General features: G+C 43.2%; 1 protein-coding gene across 1 annotated transcript in view; it reads left to right on the forward strand.

Moving 5' to 3' along the window:
- The window catches only part of SSPN (sarcospan), a 34,860-nt gene extending 26,713 nt beyond the window's left edge, over positions 1-8,147 (forward strand). The window contains exons 2-3 of the mRNA XM_007106176.4: positions 1,552-1,638; positions 7,731-8,147. Of these exons, the coding sequence (XP_007106238.2) occupies positions 1,552-1,638; positions 7,731-8,096 (453 nt within the window). The 3' untranslated portion in view covers positions 8,097-8,147. The remainder of the gene's footprint in view (positions 1-1,551; positions 1,639-7,730) is intronic.
- The last annotated feature ends 19,435 nt before the right edge of the window (positions 8,148-27,582 follow it).

Genomic DNA, 27,582 nt, shown 5'->3' on the forward strand with positions numbered 1-27,582 from the left:
ACTTAGGTTGTTTCCATGTCCTGGCTATTGTAAATAGAGCTGCAGTGAACATTGTGGTACGTGACTCTTTTTGAGTTACGGTTTTCTCAGGGTATATGCCCAGTAGTAGGATTGCTGGGTCGTATGGTAGTTCTATTTTTAGTGTTTTAAGGAACCTCCATACCGTTCTCCATAGTGGCTGTATCAATTTACATTCCCACCAACAGTGCAAGAGGGTTCCCTTTTCTCCACACCCTCTCCAGCATTTATTGTTTCTAGATTTTTTTGATGATAAGCCTTCAGTTTTTTGTTTTTTTAAATAAATTTATTTATTTTTATTTGGCTGTGTTGGGTCTTCGTTGCTACGCATGGGATTTCTCTAGTTGTGGCGAGCAGGGGCTACTCTTCGTTGCAGTGCGCGGGCTTCTTATTGGGTCAGTTGCGCCCCCCCCCCCACTCTTTCCATCACTGACACTCAAGAACTTGGAGATGGCTTTCTATTTCTCCCACTCCAGTGTCCTCCCACTGGTCATGCAATAGCCAAGATGTATACATTCTACTTTCACTACACCTTTCCTCTCACCTCTTTCTCTGACTCTGTCCACCACCCTCTGAGCTCCGGCTCACCTGATAGATTAATCTTGCTTAGATTAGTGAAATAAGATTCTGATGTTCTCACCGCCAACCCACCCGACACCACTGCTCATTTTCCAGAAACATGTCTTGAATCATGTCATTCCCTGGCTCAGAAATGTTCAAGGGAACCCCACTACTTCCTAAATCAGTTCTACATCCCCAGACTTTCCACCTACATTTTCTGCTCTATATCTTGTTATTTCAACTGTAGATACATGTTTGCTATTCTTTCCACACACAGTCCTGCGTCCGCCTGCGCTTGTACTGTTTTCACCCAAGCTACCTGGTTTGAGGGCGGCTTCCATCACTTACTAGCTTTGTGCTTCTGTTTCCTCACTTATAATGTGAGGATCATAATAGCACCTACTTCATAGGGTTTTGTGCTGATTACTTGAGGAAATCCATACAAAGGCCTTAGAAGAGCCCAGGCACAAAGTAAGTATTCAGTTACTGGTAGTGATCATTATTATTATCACCATCCCTTTCAAGGACCATTTCAAATCCACCTCTTTAGTGAAGGCTTTTTTAATTGCCCAATTCAATGTTATTTTTTTCTTCTTTTTGTGCTTCTCTGAATAGCATTTGACACAGAATGCCCTGCCTTAGAATAGTGCATGCACTTATCATGGCCTGGCCTGGACCGTACAGTTACTGAGGTGGAGGAAATTTTGTTCATCATTGTATGCGCTGAAGGACCTTGTACAGCACCTGGCACGTCAAAAGGACTTAATAAATACTGGCTAAGTTGAAATAAATTGATTTTCCTATTTTTAAAACTCTGTTCCACAAGCTGAGAAAAAATAGCACATAAAGATAAGCAAATGAAATGAACACCTTGATAACAAGGATGTTACTGGTGAAAGACACTGAGATTGATGTCATTAGAATGCACGGCTGTCCTTGATAACAACCTTTCATCCCTGTTCTCCATTGCAGGTCTGCTTAGTGGCCTATCTTGGTTTGTTTATGCTTTGTGTCTCCTATCAAGTTGACGAACGGACATGTATCCAGTTTGCCATGAAAGTAAGTTGTCCTTTTTCTTTCTCTTGTATCATCAAATAGAAGGAAACACGAGTACAAAATTAAGGAGGACTTTTTAAGGGGTTGTATATCTGATTATTCTAGAAATTGCATTTCTAGACAGGCCAAAAAATGTTTTAGGAGGGCATTCATCCAGACCCCAAAGGTAATGCTGATTTTTTTTTAAGTCTTAATTTCCATGAACTGGATTGGCACGGAGCATATGAAGCGCCCTCCAATGCCCTTAAAAGGAAAATTGAAAACTCATCAGTTCAGCAAAACACTTGGCCAGGGAAAAAGTGTCTATATCAGTGCCCACTTCCCCATCTTGGGGGTTTTTTTTTTAGAATGTTTTAATAATGAAGCAGTCTAAGTGTATTTCCCTTGGTAGGTGGGATCACTGAGACAGAAAAAGTACATTGGGTGCATCCAAATGACCTGTGCCGAGAATCTGAGGGCAAAGGCAGGAGGTTGGGGTATGCTTGGTTTAGCAAGTGTGTGTGCCTTTCCTTGAGTGCCTTTTTTTTTTTTAGAGACACTGCGTTTGGTTGGAGCCAATTCAAGTACACAGCATTTTCACTGCACAGTAGAATCCGCTCCAAAGGGAAACACAGACACACCCTTTCAGAGTTTAGGGAGATAAGCACCCCACTCAGAAATCAGTTAGTAGAAATCAAATTCCTACATTTTCTTTCAACTCCTGTAGCAGAGAACAAAAAGCTTTCTGTTAATGTTGGTTTTGTTTTGTTTTGTTTTGGTTTTGGGGTCCAGTCACATTGTTTACTTTTCTTCTGTAAGAAAACACTTAAAAACTGGATACTCCTTTGTAAGATGTTAGTCTATTCTAGTATATTGATATAAAAGCTATTGACATAAAAAAGCCGTGTGCTCATATATACATACATATATATATTTAAGTCATGTCGTAAAAGAGTAATTAGTGAATAAAATATTCAAATTATTTTAACTAGCAAAAAGAAACTGGCTACACAAAATGTACACTATGATCCTATGGAAATTAAACAAATAGCTCTTATGTGCGTAGAAAAAATAGTTTCTCTGAGTGGTGGGATTATACCTACATTGTGTAGTTTTTTTCTTCAATTTTGAGATGTTCTCCAATAGTTAGATGTAACTCTTCTAATTTAAAAATTTAATGGATGCTATTTTAAAAATTGATAGAGTTAGAATTTTGGTGTATATGCGCCCCCCCCACCTTGGAAATTTTAGTTTTTCTGTCTGAGGGTGTCCCTTAAAAGAAGGCCAGATAGCGCAGACATCCGTCCATGTTTACTTTTTTGGTAGAAGTCTGAATAAACTGCAAGGCTTAGTGATGATTTTGTTTTTTAAAGCCTAGTAAGAAATGATCTGTTAAATTATGGGAATTTCATTCATTAGGTAAAGAGGGCTCTAAACTAGGTTCATCAGTTTCTGTGAAATGCCCTCATCCCCCTCTCCACCACGATCCCAGGAAACAGCAGAGACAACAGCAACATCTTCACCGAGGCCCCTAAAGCCATCTCAACGTCTGCATTTAAAATAAGGAGCAAGGACAAAAAAATTAAAAAATAAAAAAGTCACTGCCAATGTCAGCCAGGTTGAGAATTCACCACTAGGAAGATCTCATTAACTATCTATTTTTTTCCACCTGTGACAGACATCGACAAATACAGAGGCACTTTTCTCTTCTCCTGAATGTGACCTTTAGTGATGCTTGCCGCCAGCTCTGTAAGGTGCCCGCTATATTATCTTCAGGTCGAAAATGAGCTCCGTCAATCTCCAGGTTTTCCAAAGGCACAACAGGTTACGGCGGACTTCCCTTGTGCTCCTGACATCATTTGGGGGAGAAGGAATAAAATGCATCTTCATGAGGTGTTTCTCACTAGCAAAACCGCATTTTAGAGCTTACGTGTTGATACCCTGGGCCAAGCTTTGGTGGCGAATTTATTTCCTTCTGTTGAACGCCCAGATAGTCAGGACAAGCAATACGGGGTGACGGCAGCGCTTTCCTGCAGCCTGCGCTAGCGCGCGCGCGCGTACACACCCACACGCGCCCCACACACTTCCCTTTTCCTTGCAGACAGTGGCCACGGGGGCCTGTCTTTTCATCTCAAGCTTGCACAGTCTTCTCTGGCGGCCCTTTGGCAAGCCCTGTAAGCCGCCGGCGCCTTCCATCTTTCTCCCCGGGCCCTGCTCCCGAGTCCCGCTCCTGGGCTCGGCGGGCCATCCGGCCGCTGATTGGGCCTCCTGCCTATCCTCTTGGCCCTGTTTTCTCAGGGCTCACCTTGATGATTTTCAGAAACGTGTCTGCTTCGTGTGCGTGCAAAAACACTCCGGGGCACATTCCCCACGAGGGCATTGCAGGCGCAAGGGCGCGGCGCCCACATCCAGGAGGCCCCCGGGCTGCCTCCGCGGCCTCATTCTGCTCGTCGAGGAGTAGAGGGGCTTTACCATGCCTGCCACCGGGAAGGTAATTAAATCGAAGCCGAAGCGGCGGCCGGGTACCAATTAGAGGCGGCGAGCGCGGGGCGCGCCCGGGCGCTGTGGTTACATAAGCGCCGGGGGCGCCCGCCTCCGCCCGCTGCACAGGGCCGGCCGCCCGGACTGACACAGGCAAGACAGATGCGTCCCGAGCCCCGCGGGTATCAAAATATATTTGCTGGCCTTCCCAAGGTCATCGTAAACACTCTTATTGAGAGTTATTCGTGCCGTGTAGGTAAAAACAAGCCACTTGATTTTAAATTACAGATTCTGACCCAGAAGCTTGTTGCTGTCAGCTGAGTTAAAAGCCGCGCAGGAAAAATGCTACCGCGCTGCAGATGTAGCCCACAGGCTTTGGCCGATCAAGTCTATATTTATGTCTTGAAATGGATAAGAAACTTGATTCTGTGGCTCACTCTCGCTTACTTGGCCCGATGCTTTCCTGCAGTGGGAGAGGCAGAATCACAATGTGTGAGCTAATGCACCAATGAAAATGTATTCATATTTAAAGGAGCTGAGGGGCATGGCTTTTGTTTGTGCTCTTGAGGCTTCTGAGCGTATTTAAGATGCTCAATTAAAACTGAGCAGCCTCTGCGCTTGTGTAAACGTTCACGTCCTTTCTACAAGCCAAGGATGTGTTGTTACTCCCACGTGACATAGAATAACACAAAGCCAGTATAGGGTTGATATCCTAAAAGTCCTGAGAAATGGCAGCTCTTTCCAGGTCTACTAATGTGTTTATTTCAAGAATACTTAAATAGTGCTACTGCCTACCGGCCAGTGTTCTAAGCCCTTTACGTGTATCAGTTATTTTGATCCTTAGAGTAATCCTGCGACTTAGGTGCGAGGTGAAGAAACAAAGGTACCCATGGGATTGATTTAATTCGCCCAAGGTTCATAGTTATGGAGGGGAGAACAGGGATTCTAACTCAGGCCGTCTGATCCCAGTCCATGCCTGTAACCATCACCAAGCACTGCTGTGCACTTGGTCAAAGTCTTGGGCAAATCTTTTGCTCTTTGGGCCCAAAGGTTATCTTTCTTTTTTTTTTTTTTTTTTGCGGTACGCGGGCCTCCCTCTGCTGCGGCCTCTCCCGTTGCGGAGCACAGGCTCCGGACGCGCAGGCGCAGCGGCCACGGCTCACGGGCCCAGCCGCTCCGAGGCATGTGGGATGTGGGATCCTCCCGGACCGGGGCGCGAACCCGTGTCCCCTGCATCGGCAGGCGGGCTCTCAACCACTGCGCCACCAGGGAAGCCCCCAAAAGTTATCTTTTAAGAAGAGACAAAACTCTCATTTCAGCAAACGGATTTTTGTGATGGTTATGAGAGAATATTTTTTGCAGCTCTTTGAATAATTTACAGATCGAGAATGAGGGATTATTGTCATTGTTTCAAGATAATGCCCCAGGGGATGTCATAGAAATTCTCTATCTAAGGATGAGTGTGTGGGAGAGAGTTATGACAGGACCTCCGTAGTCCCATCCACTGATGGCAATAAAGTGTACGAAGAAAACTCCAACTGGGGCCATTCTGCTAAGCAGATGACTCTCAGGTGAAAAATTATCCCTGAATTTGGGCCCTCCCTGCTGGTATAGTCACTCATGTCTCTGTGTTCCCAGAGCAAATAGTTCCCAGTTCCCTGACGCCGGCACTGGAAATGCAGCTGCCACGGGCAGGCACGCACGACACGGCCAGCACGATTTAATTTGGCCCTTGGCATCAAGAGTTTGAAGTCAGTCGTCAAGCCTGAATATTTCAAAACAACTCTGAATAATTCAAATATTCTGCCCCAATGGCCCCACAAAATAAATCCATACTTTTTAGCCCAAGAACTACCTTTTTTTTTTGCAGAAAACATGGCCACTGAAAATTTGGGCGACAGGCAGGACCAAGGTGATGCATTCAATAGCACAGATTAAATATTTCCTCTTAAATTTTTGAAACGGTGCCACTGTGTTTTTCTGGTTCCCTTCCTCCAAGGGAAGCTAAACGTGTTCAGTACAAGTTATCCTTGTTATGTCCCCGAGATAGACGTTTCCATAAACTGTTTCACAGATGAAGAAATGTGGGTTGTATTTGACAATTCTTCGTATGATTTGAAAATGAAAAAGAGAGTGTGTGTTTAAGATATTTTTGATGAGAAGATCCAAAGAACCCCTGCACTCTTTGCTCGTGCAGCCATAGGAAGATGAAACAGCTTTAACCAGGTCCACTCTCTTCCTGTGTCCACAGTGAAGCTTCCAAGCAAACCAGACGCATGCTCAGGGCACCAACACACACACACACACACACACACACACACACACACACACACACACACCAGTCAAGACAGAAAAAATAAAATTTTAAGTATTCTATATTTAAGACTTGAAAACATTTGAAATTGCCCCTGTATGCAAAATCACTCATCTAGGGCACTTATGCACACATATTTTATAATCTTGCATACGTGTTTTTATTTTGAGCTGCAATTAGTTGGAGGCAGGGGGAGGGCATAATCTTTTCAGAGCAACTTTCATCTGAACCTGTACGTGACTCATCTTCCTTTGAGGAGTTCACATTCAGCAGAATTGCTCTATGAGCAACTTTTGACTATGGGAATGTAAATCTTGCACTAAGAACTGGGCTCAGTACACCAGTCCCAAGAGCTGGGGACTCTGTTCCTTATCTAGATCCTCAGTAGGTTGGGCCATTAAGAGAAAGGTTTTCAGTAGAGAAGTCCAATCACAAGATTTCTTGTTCTGTAACATGGTTTATATTGTGGCCATGTCAACAAGCACCCACAATTTTTGATCAAAATATTTCAGGTGTAGGGTAAATGTCTGAGTTGTTCAGGGATTCCATGGTTCTTTAGTAGCAGAGTTAGAACTTTAACCAGACTTTTCCATTCCAAGGCTAACACATAAGCCAACGGTGATCAGAACCTTGGTGGCCGAGGGACCATTTAGAGTTTATGTTTATGCTCAGAAACTACATGGTTATAGGTGGACTTGGGATGAGACTTGTAGGTGATCAAGTCACCTACCTCCTGGAACCATAATTTTTTTTCTCCCAGCAACCTCTCACTGGGGATCCTGGCCTTCCTGGACATAGTTTGGCAACCACTCCATTGAATATAGTCTTTTTTATTAACCCATGTTGCTAGTTGACCAATCATTGCCAATTTTGGCCGACACAGTGTTTACATTGAAGAAATTTGTTCTCTACTTCCTAGTCTTGTTTCAGTCTTTATATCAGCAGTTATTAAGGTCAAAACAAGCACAGTATGCCTTTCAGGGATGGCTCTTGTGTTTGGGAGTCATCTAAGCTGCCTGCTACATCCATTTACAAACATCCCCAAATCAAGCTAATATTGTTGGCTCAATTCATGAAAAACACCCGACATCTGTACGACAAATGAAAACATGATCAGAGTTTTTCAGATTGTGATCAGATTTCTAACAGTCCATAACGAGCCATTGCCATGTCTTGGGTACCATGTTTCTGAGGAGAGACAGCCCCTCCATCAGGGAGCTTCTTGGGAGAGAAGAAGAAGAAGAGCTTTTCTTTATTAGCTTTGCCAATAGTCATCCAACGTTCTCTATAACTGGAAAGGTTTTCTTCTGCTTTCTTGCAGCTCTTGTACTTTCTGCTGAGCGCCCTTGGCCTGACGGTCTGTGTGCTGGCCGTGGCGTTCGCCGCTCACCACTATGCACAACTCACACAGTTTACCTGTGGAACCACGCTCGACTCCTGCCAGTGCAAACTGCCCTCCTCCGAGCCCCTCAGCAGGACCTTTGTGTACCGCGATGTGACTGACTGTACCAGCATCACTGGCACTTTCAAACTGTTCTTACTCATCCAGATGATTCTGAACTTGGTCTGCGGCCTTGTGTGCTTGTCGGCCTGCTTTGTGATGTGGAAACACAGATACCAGGTCTTTTACGTGGGTGTCAGGATGTGTCCCCTGACAGCTTCCGAAGGTCAGCAGCAAAAGGTCTAACATTCTTGCTCAAAGGTGGGAGAGAAAACAGCACCCTGACTAGCTGAGATTTTTCTTAAATGGAAAAAAAGAGAAAGAAAATGAAGAAAAAATGAAATTTGACAATAACTAATGTTCACTGTTCTAAATGAATATTTTTATATTTTTCAGGAAATGAAAGAGCATTTCTTCAGGTTTCCATAGTATTTTTTTTTTTAATATTCTTAAGATCTAAACTGACTTTGGGATATTAAAAGAACACGGTACAGGGAAAGAATGGTATAGATCTATCTTTAAAGTCTGGAGTCTATTCCTAATACTCATTTTACCTATTACTGATATAATCTTCTTTCCTGTTAGTCCAGTTGGATTTGGACAGTTTCAGACCCACTTGCTAAATTTTGTAGGCTCTTCCTCCAGGCCTTTCCCCCCTCCGGCCGAGATCCTCACTCTGACTCAGAGAAAAGCAGGGGGCAGGGGGAAGAGCTGACCAGCCAGTGTGTCTTTCTCTCTTTTCCCTGGTAGAGATGTCTTCAAGGCATGAACCAGCTTAAAAGAGCAGAGGAGAAAAGGAAGAGACTTTGCAAAAGGCTAAATAATTACAAACACCTGGGTTGGGGCCCCTGGCCTTTTTCCTCTGCTCCCTTATTTTGGATCTGTAAATAGATCACTTAGTGAACGCTTTGGGTGATTGTCTGCTCCTCAGTAATTGAAAGCTGGTGATAGTTGTATTCTTAATGATATAGAAGGTTTAAAAATAATTACATTATGCTTCTATTCTGTCATCTAAAACAAATCATTGAAACTAATTGCTAGCTAATTGTTAATTATAACTATGCTCAGAAGTCTATTTAATGAGCCCTGGCTGTACTTACGTGGCACTGTCGGTATTTGGAGAAATTACTATCACAAGAGAGAAGGCTTAAAGATTCTTTCTTCTGAAAGACAAGCTTTACAAGGGAGAAAAAAAATTTTTTTTTTTTTATTAATAGCTCAAGTTAAAAATACTCATTTAAATGAAAACAAGAGCATTTGTAATGGGAAATGTTTATACAAATAGCACATTTGTGATATGTTGTAGAGTATCTCTCTTGGCAGCTAAGTACTTTTGACGAAGATTGAGTAACGCTGAGGTGTCCCATTCATGAAATTGTATTTGATATGTAATCTTACTATTGATTTGTATGCACAGGCAACTAGAGCCTTAAACTAATGTTTTCTGAGGTCCTTATTTGAACATTTGGCCATTGACTTGGAGGGTAGTTTTGGGTTTTGTTTTGAAGTGACTGCGACTTAAAAGAGCACAGCTACCCTATGGTGGGAGACTTTTCTCTCTAGTTATTGTTATCATTGAATTTGGAACAATATCAAGGTTTTAAGGAAGGAGCTCAGAAAGCAAATTCATGTAGCATAAATATTACCAAAAACTTTCTCTATTAGTATGCTCTGTTGAAAGCAGAAATTCAAGATAATTGAGCTTAATTTGCTTCTCCACATTGCCTATTGATATATTTTACTAATCATTAAATCCTCCTCTAAAAAAATCATTTCCTTGTTTGCCTTAAGAGGTATATGAATAATTCCATCGATTGTGACAATAGTGTCGATTTATTACAGGATATGAATATCCAAATAAAATGGGAAATGTTAAGTTAGTTGGAGGATTGTAAATATATTTTATGCCCTCCAGATAAAACACCTGATTAACAGATGTTAAAACCTTTTTATGTATTGACTTGCTTTAAAAATGGTCTCCCAAGGGGCTTCCCTGGTGGCGCAGTGGTTGAGAGTCCGCCTGCCGATGCAGGGGACGCCGGTTCGTGCCCCGGTCCGGGAGGATCCCACATGCCGCGGAGCGGCTGGGCCCGTGAGCCGTGGCCGCTGAGCCTGCGCGTCCGGAGCCTGTGCTCCACAACGGGAGAGGCCACAGCAGTGAGAGGCCCGTGTACTGCAAAAAAAAAAAAAAAAAAAAAAAGGCCTTCCTACACACTAGCTCAGGCCAAAAATGCACATCGGGGGCTTAATGGATGATTCTGGAGCAGAGGTTTGATACACAAAAATTATCAACACACACCAAGCCTCCCGATGATGACCTAAAAAAATACTCTGTACCCTGTTAAAAAAATTCCAATAACTGAATGCATTTTGATTTTGACAGTGTCCTACAAAAGAAAATGACTGATAATCTGTGGGCTCTTTTTTAAGGAGTGAGAAACCAGTGCTTTAATGCTAATTACTCTGAATAAGGCACCATTGGAATCACACCCTGAATACCTTAAACAATTTTTTATAGCAAACACTACAAATTTTTCTATCAGAAAATTAAATTCTACACAACACTAAGGTGCTCTATGCTTTACAAGCGATTCACAGGGTATTTCAAATGGTAGAATAACTCTAGTTTATGTGCTTCCTTTTTCTAAACAATGCAACCGGTAAGAACTGACATGGTGATAAGCTTGGTAATGATCAGGAGATAAATATATATATGTGTGTGTGTGTATATATAATATATATACATATATGTATATATATTATATATACACACACATATATGTAATGTGTACATATATATACACATTATATATATATATATAAAACGCATATATAATGGGGATTTTGCTATTGTGTACTTGAATCACTCTTAAATCCCTAAAGAGAGAAAAAATTCATAAGTGAAGAAGAAACAAAAAATAAAATGAAAAAATTAAAAAGGAAAGAAAGAAAAGATTTCTGTGCTGCAAACTCACTGTGTATTGATACATGTGAGAATTGTGTTGCATGAATAACAAACTGCTTTGGGCTGGATTTGAAATATTTTGAGGTTGTGTTTTGCAAATATTGAAGTTACAGTAATGGCAACAGAAAAGGAACAGATACCGAGCTTTACACTTAGCAAAATGTTACGTTTAAAATCTGACATGGTGCCAAGATGGTGACTGTCTCTTCTAAACCATAAAACAGTAAGATTTGCACAATCCTCCTTCTCTTCCACCTCCTTCAGGAGAATTAAATGAATCAAGACTTTGGAAAGAAGGCGAACAGCCGGGACTTGGCAGCACTTGAAATAGGAGGAATACAGCAGCCTAAATGTGCAGACTTTGTAACTGAGCCCACCCAGTCAGTCTGTGCCTTCACGTGACCACCATCTGTGCCTCCCTTGCTCCATCCAAATTTGTGCAGGCAGATCCTTGGAGCCATTCCTAAAAATGTAGCTACACCAGGCCCTAGAAACTGTAGGCAAGTAACAGGCCTAACTTTTTTCCTTCCTTGAGTTAAACCTCCATAAGATCTCTCTTAAGGGCCTTTCAGCTGCAGACATCAGTGTGTTCTGACAGCGAGAACCCGTTATGTGTTTTCTATTTGTATCCAGGACATTAGAATATGATCATATTCTCATACTTCCTCTCTTGCATGCAGTATATCTAGAATATGTTTATAGATTTGTTTAGTAAAGGGTGGGGTAGAGGGTATCCGAGGGAGATTCCAGGGGACAGCGGTGGATCAGTTAATGATGATCAGAAATGAACTGAAAAGTTGCCCTGAAAAACTAATTGCATCCTATCATGAAGCATACCTTTACATTTTCTAGTGATTGTCACTGAACCATTGCTGTGCAGCCATACACACAGCCTGTGAATCAGGCTGGCCCTCAGTTCTTACTGTACTCAAAGAACTTGATCACGTTTTTAGATGTACACTGTGTTTTCAGGGTAGTGTTACAAAGAGCTGATGGCCACACATATTGACTCACAGTGGAAACATTCATTTGGACAAAGGTTCAGTGGTTCAGCCTGTGAAATGAATACCTTGATTGGTTTCTTCCAATTTTCTAGTGTTTTATTATCTCAAACAATTATCCCCTTCGAAAATATTGGTCTGTACTTTGGTGTTGCAGTTTTGTTCTTCTGCCATTGAGGGTATAATGAGTAGAAAACAAAGTGTTTCCTACACGTGTGAGGTGGTTGTTTTTAAGGGGGTGTGTATACTGAAGATTTTCTTTGTCAATAAAATTTTCATAATCTCTGAAAACTCCTTGTTTGGATGTGTTTTAAGGTGATGGTACGTTGCACATGAACTGGTCTACATAAAATCTCTCAACTTAGTGTTTACAGAAAAAATCTGGGTTTGGAATAGACAAGGACCAATATGCATTTTGACTCCTTTGTTCCAGGGGCTGTCTCTCTTTTGGTACATTGTTGAAGTCAAGGTAATAAATGCTCCCCAGCCAAAGGGAGGCTGAGCTGGAAAAAAAATTTTGCAGAAGATGCTCTGAATGCTGATCTTCATTTACACCTATTAATATCAAGTAAAGCTTGGCCTAAAGGATGGGATACATGTCAGATGTTACATGCACAATCCTATTCGACATTGAATTATATGGAAAAACAGACAGCCTATTCCATTTCAAATCTGAAAACAAGGGCTCCTTCTTACCAGCTCTGAGGCAATTTAAATAGTTGATTATACTGTAAAATGCAGTGGTTCTTTTTCTCTAATTTCGTTAGAAAAGCTTGTAGAGTGCCAAAGGAAAGGGATAACGATTTAGGACACATGCTCTGAGCTGGACTTCCTATCCTTCGTCCTAAGGCTGCAGGTCCTAGGGTTGGAAATCCGACTGCCACTTTCTAGCTATGTGACTTTGGACAAACCATTTAGTCTTTAGTTTCCTCATTTGTAAAGTGGAGAAAAGTGTAACTGCCTCACAGCCTCATGGGAAAGGTTAAATGAAATGGCACTTAGCAAAGTGGCTCATAGCATTGGCTTGATAAATATTTGGTTTCCTCCTTCCAGCTGGGTTCTACATAGCCCTCTCGATGCCGGCTCCAGTCCCCACATCCAACTAGAAAAGTGTCTCTGCATTGCTATCCCCTTCTGGTACTTCCTTTTTATGAGCCAGAAACTTTATCAAATGGGCCTCAAAGAGAAATTCTGCTTTTAAAATAAGATAGTACCAATCTTACTGACGATATGCATGGAATCATGTGCTGGCTGGACCCTTATTTGTTGGTTTACACATCTGGATGTTTCTTGAATGTGGCCACTTTCTCTCAGCTCTTCTCTCAGGCGGAAGTAGAAGCTGAGACATTTCTCCTGATTTTCATAGGCCTTTGAATTCAATGTAACAGAAGCGTGTTTCACCCCAACTTTTAAAACTGAAGCTTTATTGAGCTTTGGTACATTATCAGTCTACTGCATGTTAGGTTGTAACCCACAATCCCTCATTTATTTAAAAACCAACCATCAAGCACCTTTAATATGCTTTACTCTGTGGATCACTGATTCTCATCCAAGAATCATAAAAGGGTTTACTTTTGAGTATAGTCGAAAATACCAGCTGGAACTTCATTCTCCAGGCTGGGTCGGAAAACACTCAACATGAATTTTTAAATTGGTGGCAAATTTAATTATTAAAACACTACAGCCAGAAATCTACTTTTTCCCTTGACAGGTTCTATCTATCTTTGTAGTTCATGACAAACTGTTATAAATTTTTTCATTTGACAGTTTCACCTTTAATAAGGTAGTATTTATGAAGTGCAGGACTCATATCAGCTGTTGCACTTTTAAAATTCAGATTGTAAGCAAATGAAAATAAAACTAACACATGGGGATGATGCCAGCTTGGAGACAACAATTCATTCTTCTATTTCTTTCCAACAGATATTTATATGTTTATTGATCCCTCCCAAAGCATGGGTTTTAGAGGAAGTCTTTTCTTGTTTGGAAAGGTCATCAGAAAGATCCCGTGGGATGTATACTCAGCTGTTATTCTTGGGGGAAAGCAGATACTAGGGCAAGGATCCAAATACACGATTTCAACTGAGACATGAAGCCTTTTGTTTAACAAGACCCTGTGATTGGGGCGAGGGGTGGGGGGATGGGGGGTGGGGAGGTCTGGAGATTCATCTGTGGGACCTGTGCTGCTTCTTCCTCTTCCACATGGATCCTGCTAGAGAAGGAGGCAGGGGTCCCCGGGATGCTGCTGCCAGGAATTGCGGAGGAGGCTTGGACAGTGCCTGAGGAGAGGCTAAACAATGAGATGTCAGCGGGCACTTTGGGGGTCTCTGAACCTGGACACTTTGGAGACATCTCTCTCTGGGTGGGGTGCACTGTCTACTCTGTTTGGCTTTCTACCCAGACCCTTCTCCCCAGAAACTCAGTGTGTTGTCTTTCTGACCAGGTGTCCTTGTAGAAAGCAAGAGGATGATTCTCCAGGACCACAGGAAGCAGTGGCACTTGTGACCAGAGAAGATGATTGTAATCTCATGAAACCCACCCCCAGCTCTTCTCCCTACGTCTTCCTAGGCATGTGTTTAATAGACTATTGGTACCCAGGGCGGGTGTGAAAGTGGTGTGCCAGCCAGAGTGAACTGTCAGGTAGAGGGACCAGAGTCTGAAAATCATGGGATTAAAGTTATCACTAGCCTCAATGGATTATTTTTACTTCTCTTTCAGTCAGGATAGAATTCACATATTCTTACAAAATAGGCAATGTTCCCACAGATACCTTTGTGGGTAAGAGTAGACTTACAATTTTTTATTAAAACTTTTTTCTAGATTGCAACAAAAGTGACCAAAGGATGGTTATACAACTGGAAGGAGAGAGAGAGCTTATTTATTTTAATATAGAGAAGTTTAGAATGTGGGACATGGAGCTTGGCTACATGGCCAGTGGCTGGGAACGTCCCCTCGGACAAACGTAGGGAGAAGTGACATCTTGAGTGTGTCTGGGGTTGGACGAGTGGACCACTAGTGAGAACTTGGATTCCATTTGGCCTAGCTTGGCTTAGCGTAAGAGCAACCGTCCTGTTGCCACCCTCACACCCACCACTGCCAGATTTCCAAGTTGCCCAGACAGCTCTGGGTCAAGTGACCAAGAAGGCCACCTCCACTTCTGGGATGTATATCTCTCTCTTCCAGAGAAGAGACTGCTCTCCCCACCACCTCATTCCACGGCAAAACCTCCCCCTCCTTCATGCCCCGGCCCACGTCTATGAGACCCGACTAAGGTGTTGTTAACCCCTGTGCTGGGGGTGAAGACCTTAAATACAGAGATCCCTATAAGTATGGTTTTCATTTCCATAAGTGATTCCTAAAGATCAGAAAACGTCTCTGGTCCAGAGAAAGGAGGTGTGACGCCCGGGAGGGGAGCCTTGCCCAGGTGTCCTTCCAACCCAACCCTGTAGGCAGCCACCTACTCTGTCTGGGCAGAAGAAACAGAGTTTCAGAGCTGGCGGGACATGGAGAACATTCGCCCTGGGCCTCGGCTCGGGCTCTGGCTTGGGAACCCGCGTGGGTCTGCGGGGGCTCGGGCCGCTGGTTACAGCTGAGCAAACGCCGGCTGAGACTGGTGGAAGGGCAGCGCGCAGAGTCTGCGGGAAGGGCTCTCTCCTCCCAGCATCTCAGAGGGCTCTTGATTGTGGAAGGCAGAGTGGGGAGGCAAAGGGAAGAATCCATGCAGAACCTCGTTGCCGCCAGGGCCCGGCTCCCTGAGCACCGCCGGTGACAGCGCGCCCAGGTTGACGGCGTTTGCCCGGACCTCCGGGCTCCTCTATTCACATCCCACACAGAACACCCTCGGAGCCTGGCTTGGCTTCACGCTGCTGCCTGGAGAAGGATGTGTCAGGCAATAAGCAGGAAAAAAAAAATGCTCACGTCTTATTGGAAAAGGCCCAAATTGTAACTTAACAGGGTGATTTTTTTTTTTTTTTTTTTTTCATTTCCAAAATGTGCTTTTCCCCCAGAGTCCTTGAGCATAGACCTGCGGTTTTCTCTCTTGGGTTTTACAGTCTCTCTGCCTCAAGCCAAGAGACTTGGCTCTGCTCCCCTTGAGTCAAAGTGCCGGCTGGTAGCTGAACCCAGGAAGCCCTGACCCCACGCCTCCCCCTGGAACCACCAGACCACACAGCCTCCTGTGCTCAACCCTTTGGCTGGGTGTCCCGCCTCCTCTTTGTTTGGAAAGAGATGTCTTACGTAACCGCCAGCTTACTAAATGCTCCATTGTCTTCCACTTGGGAGAGCTCAAAATAACCCATTAGTGACTTATGACTTATCACGAAGATGGAATCTATCACCCACATAGCCACAGCCCCACAGAGCAAGCCTCACCTGCCTTAGATCAATGATCGCCAGCGAGACTTCACAACTGTGGTCTTTGGGGAATTATAAGTTCAGGACAAGGTGCAGGAAATACAGAGCCTGGTTCATCTGTAGGTCATGGTTTTTTGCTCAAGCAGCACAAGAAAGTCATTTGTAATTCAAGATCAAGACAGGCATAAACAATTCTGATCTGATGATTCTCTTACTAATCTGATTTTGATAAACAGCTGATGAAAATGGAAGGTGTCTTGTCACCAGAGGAGAGATACCCAGGCAGTGAAATCAGTTTCTCTTATCTCACTGGGCAGGGATTTATTTCAGGGCTCCTATTAATAGCCCACCACGCCAAGAACTGTGATCACCGCCCTGGATGGCAAGAACCTTCTGAGCAGAATGGCAGAAACCCATTGGGTAAGGTCTTCTCCTCCATCTTTATTTTCTATGAATCTCTGATTAGCCCTGCTGGGAATTCTAGTAATTACTTTAAGCTGGCACCTCTAGAAAAAAAAATATACCTCAGGATTCAATTAGAAACGAGAAGAACCTCTGCATGGTGTGGCCAAGGAGCTTTCACTGCATAAGGCAGGAGTGTAGACCAGGACAAATAAAACACTCTGGGTTAGGTGATATTTCCATCTGGTTCTGCTGCCAGAGCAGCCCTGGGGAGAGGAGCTGGAGAGGCAGGGGAGACAGCCTGCTTCAGCCTGCTCTCTCTTCCCCACGGACCTCACAGTCTTTCGAGCATCCCTCAAGGCCCTTACTCATTTCTTCCTGCAGCAGACATGTTCCCACCTGGGACAGGCTATGTGATTAGTTCCAGATGGAGGCACATTTCTGTCCCTGCTCAGTGTCATGTGAGCCCTCAGCCCACAGCTTTCAGAAAGGACCCCTCCCTGAACTTGGTGGAGGGCAGCCCTCTCCAACTGCCTCGTGAAGCATACCCGGGCAGCCTGGAGAGAAGAGCTGAGGGGCTGCTTCCCCCTGTGCCAGCTGCCCCCTGCCATTTCCTCAACGCCTCTGTGTCAGGTACCAGTCTACCAAGTGCGGTGCATGGGTCTCTGGACAGCAGCAGCCAATCTAAGCATGTAAGGAATTTTGCTGTGCTGGGTCTCGTGTGCAAACGTGGCTCCAGCTCTCATCACCTTCAGTTCACTGTGTTAGCAAAAGCTGAGAGTAGAAGGGGGCTTCCCTTCTGGCTTAACAAGAGTGATTTCCACAAGGATCTCTGCAGCCCAAGCTCCCACAAGCAGAGTGGGAGCTACTTGCCTACATTGCAGGGAAAAATTGGGGGGCACAGAATTTGAAAATTGCAACCAACCTTAAAATAATAAGACAAAATTTTTGCTTCTTATGGTTTCTGATTTCCAGGAGACAAAGTGGAGTTCAAGTCCGCCTCAGGTAAGAAAACCGGATAGCTTCCGTTTTATTTGAACACAACCTGCATCCAAAAATGGGTGAGGGCTACTTTTGCTGCAAGAACAACTCATCATAGCTAATGGAAGTGTCATTACAAATCCATCTTCCTTTTTAATGCTACCTTGCTGTGTAGGAAGGATTTAGAATACATATTAGAATGACATTCCTAACTATGAATGTGTAAGATATGGAAGAAATTACCAAAGGAGTTACTGTAGAATCCCAATCCCTCCAGAATATTAAATAAGCTTATCTGAAGATTATTAATAAAGTAGTACACAATTCTTTTTCTAGAATGTCTTCATTCAAATTCTACCCCAAGTTTATAAGAAAAAAATTCCTTCAACTGTAAATCATGGGAATTTACCAAACCAACAGATTTCTAATGTTGTCACTCTCCCTTTTGATTTGTCTCCTGGTCTCTTGTACCTCTAAAAATACTTCTGGCTTGGGGAGTTTTGGAGACAGAGTCAAAAGTACGGAAGTTAAGGGACAGGAGATAGGAGTAGATTTGAAATATCAAATTATTATTTTAAGGTAGCAATAAAGATAAAATTTCATGAAAAAAATCCTTAAGCTTAGGCTACATATTTCAAGTATATACATGAAAATAATATGCAAAAACACAGTCCTGTTTCACTAGATTTGGGAGATCCCAGAATGCTATTTTAAGGACTCTTTGAATTCAGTGTTTATATGCATTCGAGAGGCTATATATATATATATGTATTATGGTCGTTAAGAACATGATTCTAGCCTGGATTTGAATTCCAGTGTGTGGCCTTGGGCAAGCCAGCTACCCTCTCTGTGCCTCTCTGCCTCAGTTTCCTCATCTGAAGGGTAACTATAGGGCTTTTGTGAAGAATCAACCGATGAGTGCTTGCATGAATGATTATCTGTAATAGGTTTAGAACAGTGCCTATGGTCAATTCTGTGTAAGTGATGGTGATGATGTTGGTGAGTAAAAACTGCAACAAATTGAAATTCAGGGGCGCATGAGGAAAGCAGGAAAACAGTGGTAGCACCTGTCATTCCTGTAGCAAAGCACGGTGCAGAAACATACAAATTAAGAGTTTCCATCTTCTGGAGCCTAAGTACGAAACAGTGATCCCTCTATATCCCCTTGCAAACACTGGAAGTGCAATTCAGATGATATTTTTGTGTTTATTTCCCAGCCATGATCTCTACTCAGTGGGCAGACTGGATTAGGGCTTTAAAGTCCTGGCACCTGGGAAGCCTGAGGCTTACTGACCCCACTGGATGACATACCAGGAACCAGAGCAAGACTTTTAGAGCCCAGAGCCGTTCTGTGGGCCACTCCTCTGTTCCCATAGATACAGGGGACCCCAAGTGATAAGAAATACCCCATGTAGCCTTTGAGGGAGAAAAAAAGTCACAGAGAGCTTCCAGCCACAGGCACTACCCACTGGGAAGGGCAACCCACCATCTCTGCTTTGGAGACACTGGTGGGTTTATGAATTAAGTGTTCGCACAGATACATTGACTTCTTTCTTCAAACCTAGCCGGCAGAATTGTTTTCTTCCTACTCATGCATCAGCTCTGAGTCCCTGCCCAGCACCGGGCTCCACACAGGGACAGGACCTTGGCTAAGCCCTAGTAGGGACCTCTGTGTGACAGTAAGATGGCTCATAGCAAACTGGGATCTTTGAACTTTTTGGATCCATGTCTAGATAGCCAAGGTCAGCCCTAGAATCCAAGAGATAAAATCTGCAGAGGACTTTTTCAAAGCTGTTCTTACCAGCCCACCTCGCCTGCCCCAGAGGCCCCAGGGGCTGGTGCCAGAAGTAGGCAGCGTTCTATAAATTGACATCTTGGGTACTCTGAAGAGCTAAGAGAGATGAGATTTAGATTCACAGCATGCCTGTGCATTAAAAATAGAAATTATATACAGACATGAGCAAGCTACCCTGTTGGGGGGAGGTACCTTCCTTGCCTTTAGGAGAAATGTAGTGAGATTTCATCTGACCACCAGCAGACACTCCAAGCCACATCCATTACTCTGACAGTTGTAGAACTAGGACACAGCCAATACTACCCTCGACCTCAAACCACCTCCCCTTCTGCCCCAAGTTCGCTCTCTTCCGCCTGCTTTTCTTTCACGCAGAGTAAGACGCAACACAACGGGGCAGGGCTGGGAGTGGGGATAGGCTATTTGCCTGCAGGGTTTTGTATTCTTTCTTCCTGTAACACAAAAGCAGTTCTGGATGAAAAAGAGTTGGAAGGTAAGAATGAATAAACGTGTGAGGGACTCAGAAGCACCAGGATTTTTTATACTATGTTCTATGGAAACCTGGGATTTACCGAAGGTCCATGTACCCTTTTGCAAGAGGATTTAGGCTTCAGATGGTTTTTTTAAAAGAAATTATCAGATTTTAAAATATTTTTTAGAAATAGTATTTCTCTTCTTTGACTCCCAGATTATACTCCCTTCCAAACTCTACATCCTTGCATTTTTCTCCAAGTGCAGTCAGGGCCCTTGACATAAATCAAAAAGGAGAAATGTTTGTCTGCTCTCAAGTTCTAAATATTGTCTTGTTATTTACAGGATCAGTTATTTATTACATTTGTTTTATTGTAATAGGAAAAAATATGAAAAGGGAAAAGAAAATGTTTTACAATTTCTTTAGTTTACTCCCAAATCTTTCTCCTTAGCACTTACGTCTTATCTTAAAATCGTTGCGTTCATGGGGGAAGGAAGCCTCTCGTCCAACATATTTCCTTTTACAGAAAAGCAAACTGAGGCCAAATGAGGGTAAGTGACTTGCTCAAGTTTACTCGGCTCCATCTCTCTCTCTTTTTCTCTATTTAACGTAAGTCTTGGCATAAGTTCTTCTTTCCGTTTTTTGGGTTTTTTTTTCTTTACTCTTTGCCTTATTGGGACCTGCAGGAACACACACTCTGACTTCAACAAATTGGAAATCCCTGCTCAATATGCCCGAGGAGACTAAGCATGGTTTTGTATTTTTCTGGGACAGGGTGAAAACCCCACCTTCATTTTGCTAATATATTCCAGGACATTTCTTCTAAACTTCTTTTTAGAATCAAATAAAGTAATAAAAGTAATAAAATAAAATAAAAGTTACTCAACTGCTTCCAACCTCAATGACCCCAGGTGAGTGGAGGAAACGGTGATTCAGGGGGACCCAAGAGCCCACTTGAAGCGGAGTAGCTCTGAGGCTGGGGAATACGGAGGGGCAGACCAAGCAGCCCCTCTGCGACTGCGCACTTGGTACTGATTAGATGACGCGGTGACTGGAATCCTTCAGGGAGCTGCTGTCGGCCTCGATTAAAGACACAGACTCCAGAGCCGGTCAGATTGCTAAAGGTCCAAGTCTAGGTTTTTCTACCATTTACTAGCTGCAGACACTTGAGACAAATTCCTTAACTACTCTATGCCTACATTCCTTCATCCATAAAATGGGAGTAATAACGGCACCTACCTCACAAGGTCATTGTGAAGATTGCAAGAGTTTGTATCTGTAATGTGCTGGAAACAGTGCCTGGAACATTCTAAGGGCTCAATCTATGCTTATTATTTTCATTACCTATTATGAACCTTGTTTCCCAGCCCAACTTTAAATCTGAAAATATAGGCCAGAGATGGAAGAGGAGAGGAAATGTTTTATTATGTTTAACGAGGTGCTCAGGAAAACAACGCAGTCATGTCTTGACTGGACAAGGAGGAACCCTTTCTCCTATCCCTAAACCCAGCTTTAACCATCAAGGCATACTTGCTCACAATTAACATTCAAAACAGAGAGCAGGGCTTCCCTGGTGGCGCACTGGTTGAGAGTCTGCCTGCCGATGCTGGGGACGCGGGTTCGTGCCCCGGTCCGGGAAGATCCCACATGCCGTGGAGCGGCTGGGCCCGTGAGCCGTGGCCGCTGAGCCTGCGCGTCCGGAGCCTGCGCTCCGCAACGGGAGAGGCCACACCAGTGAGAGGCCCGCGTACAGCAAAAAAACAAAACAAACAATCAAAAAAACAGAGAGCAGTTTCCAAAGCATGCTTTCTTAGAGAACTTTCTGGCAGGCTCCAAACTTTTAGATTAAAGTCTGGTCTCTGGTTGGTTTAGTAAGCCTCTCTGTATCTAATATGCACCGGGTTTTCTCAATGTGGAATGAGATCTACAAAGGGAATGACAGTTCCAACCAACCTCAAGTCTTCATACGTGGGGTTACTTTTAGACTGCTCCAAATGCTCCTTGTCAATAAGCAGTAGCTGCTTCTTCTGAGTCACCTTCCTGTGCCTTTGGTGATGTCCTTTTCAAAGCTGGACTTGTCCTCTGGGGAGGTGCCTGCTGATACTTCTAAAAAGCGCCAGCATTTTGGAGCCAGCCCGTCTAGATGCATGAAGAGGTTTGGTGTGCAAATAATGAGACATTTCTCTCCTTCATCAAATCATCAATCTTTCCAGTGTTGTGTCAATCCTTTTGCCTTTAGTGGGGTTGCAGTGGACCTCTCAGGAAATATCATACAATATTAAAAAAAGGAAGGAGGGGAGGTAAAGAAAATTTCCAGTGGCAATTAATTGGCCTAACACCAGTAGATTCTGAAGGCCATTTTATGCTAGGAAGAAAAACAGTGATCTGGGAATCCCTGATGATGCTAATGGAACCATGCTGCTAGAGAACCTTCCGCTGCTTCTGCTTTTTCATCTATGTCTTGTGTACAACCACCAATGCAAACACACAACACGCTCAATGACTGGAGACGCTGGTGAATTGCGTAAACTCCTTCCAAAGCACGCAGGATTATCCCTCCCACTGCATTTGACAGAGAAATCAAATATGCAACTTAAAGCTAAAAAGCATTGGACTTCTTTGGAGGCAGTAAGTAAAACAGAAACAAGCACCATCATTGGTCAATGCCACCAGAACAGCTAGACAGATTCGTCACCTGCTCAACGTGCAAAAACGACCCGGCTCCTGCTTATCTCCTGCCGACTAAGTGACTAATACGAAATCAGCCATGGGGAAGCCTGCCATGGCCTCCAAACAGGCTTCTCCGCTCAGTGCGGTGCCCTTGGCAACACAACAGAAGACTGGGGGAGCTGGGAGAGGCCTGACCAAGGAGAAGGAAAGAATGGCATGAAATACGATGCAGCTGCTGAACTTTCTTTTCATTAACTTTAAATTATATCAATTTCTAGACTTTTGGATACCTAGTGGAGGGAGAAAAAAGGCTGAAAAGACAATCTGTCTGCTTTTAGCCTAACTCAAATTGAGCAAGAGTGAGAGTAATTCAGCCTGGGGCAGAAAGACAGGACCACCACTATCCTTGCTCCCTACCCTCCAATTTTATTTAGCTAGACGTTTCCATTCCAGCTCTCCTCCTCTGAGACAAGAAAAACACAGCTCCAGAAGGAGGCTGTCCCCACAGCTGGCTCCTCTGCCCCAGCCTTACCCCCACCCGGAGTGACTCAGCCAAGCAGCCACTTGCAGGGTGGGAACAGGGCAGGGAGCTTGTAATGTGGCTGTGGACGTGTGTGCCATCTTTCCAGCTTGCTTATTCTCGCTCTCCCAAAGCTCATCTACTAGAAATGGCCAGTAGTACCTGGATCATTAAATTATTTTTGTACTCCATATTCCAACTGCCTTTTGGGGAAGAGGTGACCAGGAAGATACTTCTTGGCTATGCTTGGCCAGCTGAGATGGGGGAGGGTGGATGGGAATGTGGCGGGAAGAAGGGTGGGTATCATCTCTCATCGCCAAATCCCCAAGTGTTCAAGATCTTAGCACTCCAAGCCCATAACTGGCCTTCTGCCCCAAGGTGCCTTTTATTATAACTGGATCCATAGATCTTTGAATGCTCTGAGCTTTTCCAGAACACCTGTGCCTCTTGGTCACAGGATAAAAAAAACAAGGGCAAGAGGAAAAGGAAATGTAAAAGATTCAATTCTCCAATACGTGTTTATTGAATACTTACTTTGTTAGTCATCATTCTAGGAGCTGGATGTGTAGAGGTTAACAAAGCTTATATTCATGCAGGAGAAACAGACAATCAAAATATAAGCAAATATAACACATATATACGGAATCTAAGAAAAAAAAATGTCATGAAGAGATTAGTGGTAGGACGGGAATAAAACACAGACCTACTAGAGCATGGACTTGAGCACATGGGGAGGGGGAAGGGTAAGCTGTGACGAAGTGAGAGAGTGGCAGGGACATATATGCACTACCAAATGTAAATTACATAGCTAGTGGGAAGCTGCCGCATAGCACAGGGAGATCACCCCTGTGCTTTGTGACCATGAGAGGGGGGGGATAGGGAGGGTGGGAGGGAGGGAGACACAAGAGGGAAGAGATATGGGAACATATAAGAAGGAAGAGATATGGGAACATATGTATATGTATAACTGATTCACTTTGTTGTAAAGGAGAAACTAACACACTATTGTAAAACAGTTATACTCCAATAAAGATGTTAAAAATATATATATAAGCAAATAAATAGAACATTTTTGATAGCAGTAAGTATTATGAAGAGCAGAGTCTTATGGGAGAGAGCGAAGGGGTAGGGTAACACTGAGATGGTAAGGGAAGACCACTTTCAGGACATACCATTTGATCTGGCACCTCAGTAATGAGAAGGAATGAGCCATGCAATGATCTGGGGGGAAAAGCATTTCAGGCAGAAGGAACAGCAAGAGTTCATGCCCAGGAATGAGGTTAGGCAGCCAGAAAAAGAGAAAGAAGATGAAGGAAGCTTGATCAGAGTGTTAGAGGGGAAGGCTGCTACCAGATGGGGGTGAGGAGCTAAGTTGGGGTCAGATCTCAGAGGTATTTATAGGCCAGGGAAAAGAGCTTGGGAGCCACTGGAGTGTTTTTTTTTTTTTTTCTTTTTCGGTATGAGGGCCTCTCACTGTTGTGGCCTCTCCCGTTGCGGAGCGCAGGCTCTGGAAGCGCAGGCTCAGCGGCCATGGCTCACGGGCCTAGCTGCTCCGCGGCATGTGGGATCTTCCCAGACCGGGGCACGAACCCGTGTCCCCTGCATCGGCAGGCGGATTCTCAACCACTGTGCCACCAGGGAAGCCCCACACTGGAGTGTTTGTAAGCAGTGCATTCACAGGAACTTTACCTCTCTGTTTCCCATTCCCACATATGACACATACACACGTACACACACACACAGGGAAGATATATAGGGTAGAAACTGAGTTTAGATTATGAAAATGTTTTGCATATTTATAATTGGATGTTACTTTAGATTTGATATTTAGAAGGATGAACGCTTTCTCAGAAATGCAGGAGGAAGGGCTAGGTTGGAAAATAAGGCAAATGTTTCCTTGAGGGCTTTTTATAAAATTAATACCTGAAATGGAATGGAGCCATCCAAACACAAGACATGGGGGACATTAATCTTTCAATGACCACTCTTAAGATATTTTTGTTATGACTAGAACAGGGACACAACAGGGAAGAGAAAGCTAGATGGCTCTCTCATTAAGTCCCCAGGACTTACATATCCCTTAAGAGAAGGCACGACTTGGTTTAAGAAACCAATAACCGGTAATTTACAAGTGGCGTGGTTTATCCATATATGCAGATAGTACCAGGTCTCCATCTGAGACCCAGATGAGAACCCTCAGCTTTTCTCACTTGTTTAACCACGGTGGTTTCTCTTTGTTCCAGGACATTGGCACCAAGCTGGAAGACCCAGTCAATGAAAGGACTTGAACAAGTACAGTGAATGTTTTGGGGTGCTGACCTATGAAACTCCTTCAAATATTCCTTTACTATGTTGTTTTCTTTCTTTCCTCCCTTCTTTTCCTTACTCCTTCCTTTCTTTTCTTCCTTCCTTCCTTCCTTTCTTTCTTTCTTTCCTTCTTTCTGTCTTTCTTTCTTTCTTTCTTCCTCAAGAATTTCAAGGAAAGGAAAGGAAAATCTGAGAGAAAAGGGACATGATTTTTTTTTTTTTTTGCGGTACGCGGGCCTCTCACTGCTGTGGCCTCTCCCGTTGCGGAGCACAGGCTCCGAACGCACAGGCTCAGTGGCCATGGCTCACGGGCCCAGCCGCTCCGCGGCAGGTGGGATCCTCCCGGACCGGGGCACGAACCCGTGTCCCCTGCCTCGTCAGGCGGACTATCAACCACTGCGCCACCAGGGAAGCCCCAAGGGAGATGATTTTTATTACGAACTGTGATTATGTCTAATATGGCTAAAATTACATAATGTTATTCTTGTAAAAGGATGAAGTTTTAAACAACTAGTGATTAGAGGCATTTTTCAGACTACAAGTAAGCAGAGACTGCATACCCACAGAATTTCTTGTTGTCTAAAGCAAATATGTACAAAAGTCAAACACATAACTTTTTACATAACAAAGTTAATGTCTGAAGAAAAACTATGATGGACTTGGGCAGAGTAGTTATTAACAAAGAATAAATGAAAACATGAATTACTTGTAGATATATTTTTATTCAGTTCATCACATTAATCCTTTGCCAACTTAAAGGCAAAATGAAAGACAAAATATTTTAAGAGAGTAAAAAAAAGGAGAGTGTACATAAAAGAGTAGGAAAAGCTACTCTAATTAAGCAAAATACTTAACTCTGAAAATGTGGACACTTTCTGCCATCACATTTTATTTTCACAGTGATTCACAGTCCTAAATAAGTTAGATTTTTAAATTTCATTTTTACCTCAGAGATAGTTCCTTCATTTGAATAGACATTGGAAGTTAACTCAATGACTAAAAGTCTAAAGAAGTATGGGAGACTGAACATTGGCCCCCCAATAGATATCCATGTTCTAATCCCTGGGTCCTATGAATGTTATCTTATATGGCAAAAAAGGACTTTGCAGATGTGATTAAGTGAAGGACCTTGAGATGGGGAGATTATCCTGGATTATCCAGGTGAGCCCTAAACATAATTACACGTATTTTTATAAGAGAGAAGAGAGGGGGGTTTGACACAGAGGAGGATAAGACAGTGTGAGCACTGAGGCAGAGGTTGGTGTGATGTGGCCACAAGCTAAGGAGTGCCAGCAGCTACTGAAGCTGAAAGAGTCAAGGGATGGGTTCTCCCTGAGAGCCTCTGGAGGGGGCTGCAGCCTTGCCCATACCTTGGTTTTGGTAAAGTGAAGCTGATTTGGACTTCTGGACTCCCAAACTGTGAGAGAATAAATCCGTATTGTTTTAAGCCACCCAGTTTGTGGTAATTTGTTACAGCAGCCATAGGAAACCAACGTAAAAAGGCATTCTGAATTAACACACACTGACATCTTAGAAGGAGTAAAAATAGCTGTGAGAGGGCAGGAGAATTTTTTTTTTTAATGAGGCAGCATTGAAAACTATCTGATTTCTGTATCAGAGGAGTAAAGCACAGTACTTATTTCATTGTTTAGTACACACAACTTCTTCAAAGAAAAATGGATAACATCTAGGTCATATTGGCTGGTACAACTTTAGTACTAACCATATAGAAAGCATTGATTCTTCACTTGTTGAAAAAACTATAAACTCTTAAACATTTTTTATGTCAACATAATACATGCAGATAAGTTAAAAAATCACATGGTACAGAGAAGTTTAAGCTGAGAGCTAATTCTCTTCCTTGAGAAATTAAAAGGATTAAAAGGGAATTTTATGAATAACCGTATGCCAATAATTTCAACAACTTAGGTGAAGTGGACAAATTCCTAGAAAGGCACAAATTACCAAAACTGACTCAGGAAGAAATAGAAAATTGAAATAGAGCTACAATAAGTAAAGAAACTGAACTGGTAATTAAAAATCTTCTCACAAAGAAAAGTTCAGGCTCAGAGAGTTTTACTGGTGAATTCTTTCTAATATTTACAGAAGTAATAACAATCCTTCAAAAAATCTTCCAGAAAGTAAATGTGGAAGCACTTCCCAACTCATTTTAGGAGGCCAGTATTACTCTGATACCAAAGTCAAACAAAGACATCACAGGAAAAGAAAACTACAGATCAATAACCCTTATAAATACAGACACAGTAAT

This window comes from Physeter macrocephalus, chromosome 6, assembly GCF_002837175.3.
Source record: "Physeter macrocephalus isolate SW-GA chromosome 6, ASM283717v5, whole genome shotgun sequence".
Lineage (NCBI taxonomy): Eukaryota > Metazoa > Chordata > Mammalia > Artiodactyla > Physeteridae > Physeter > Physeter macrocephalus.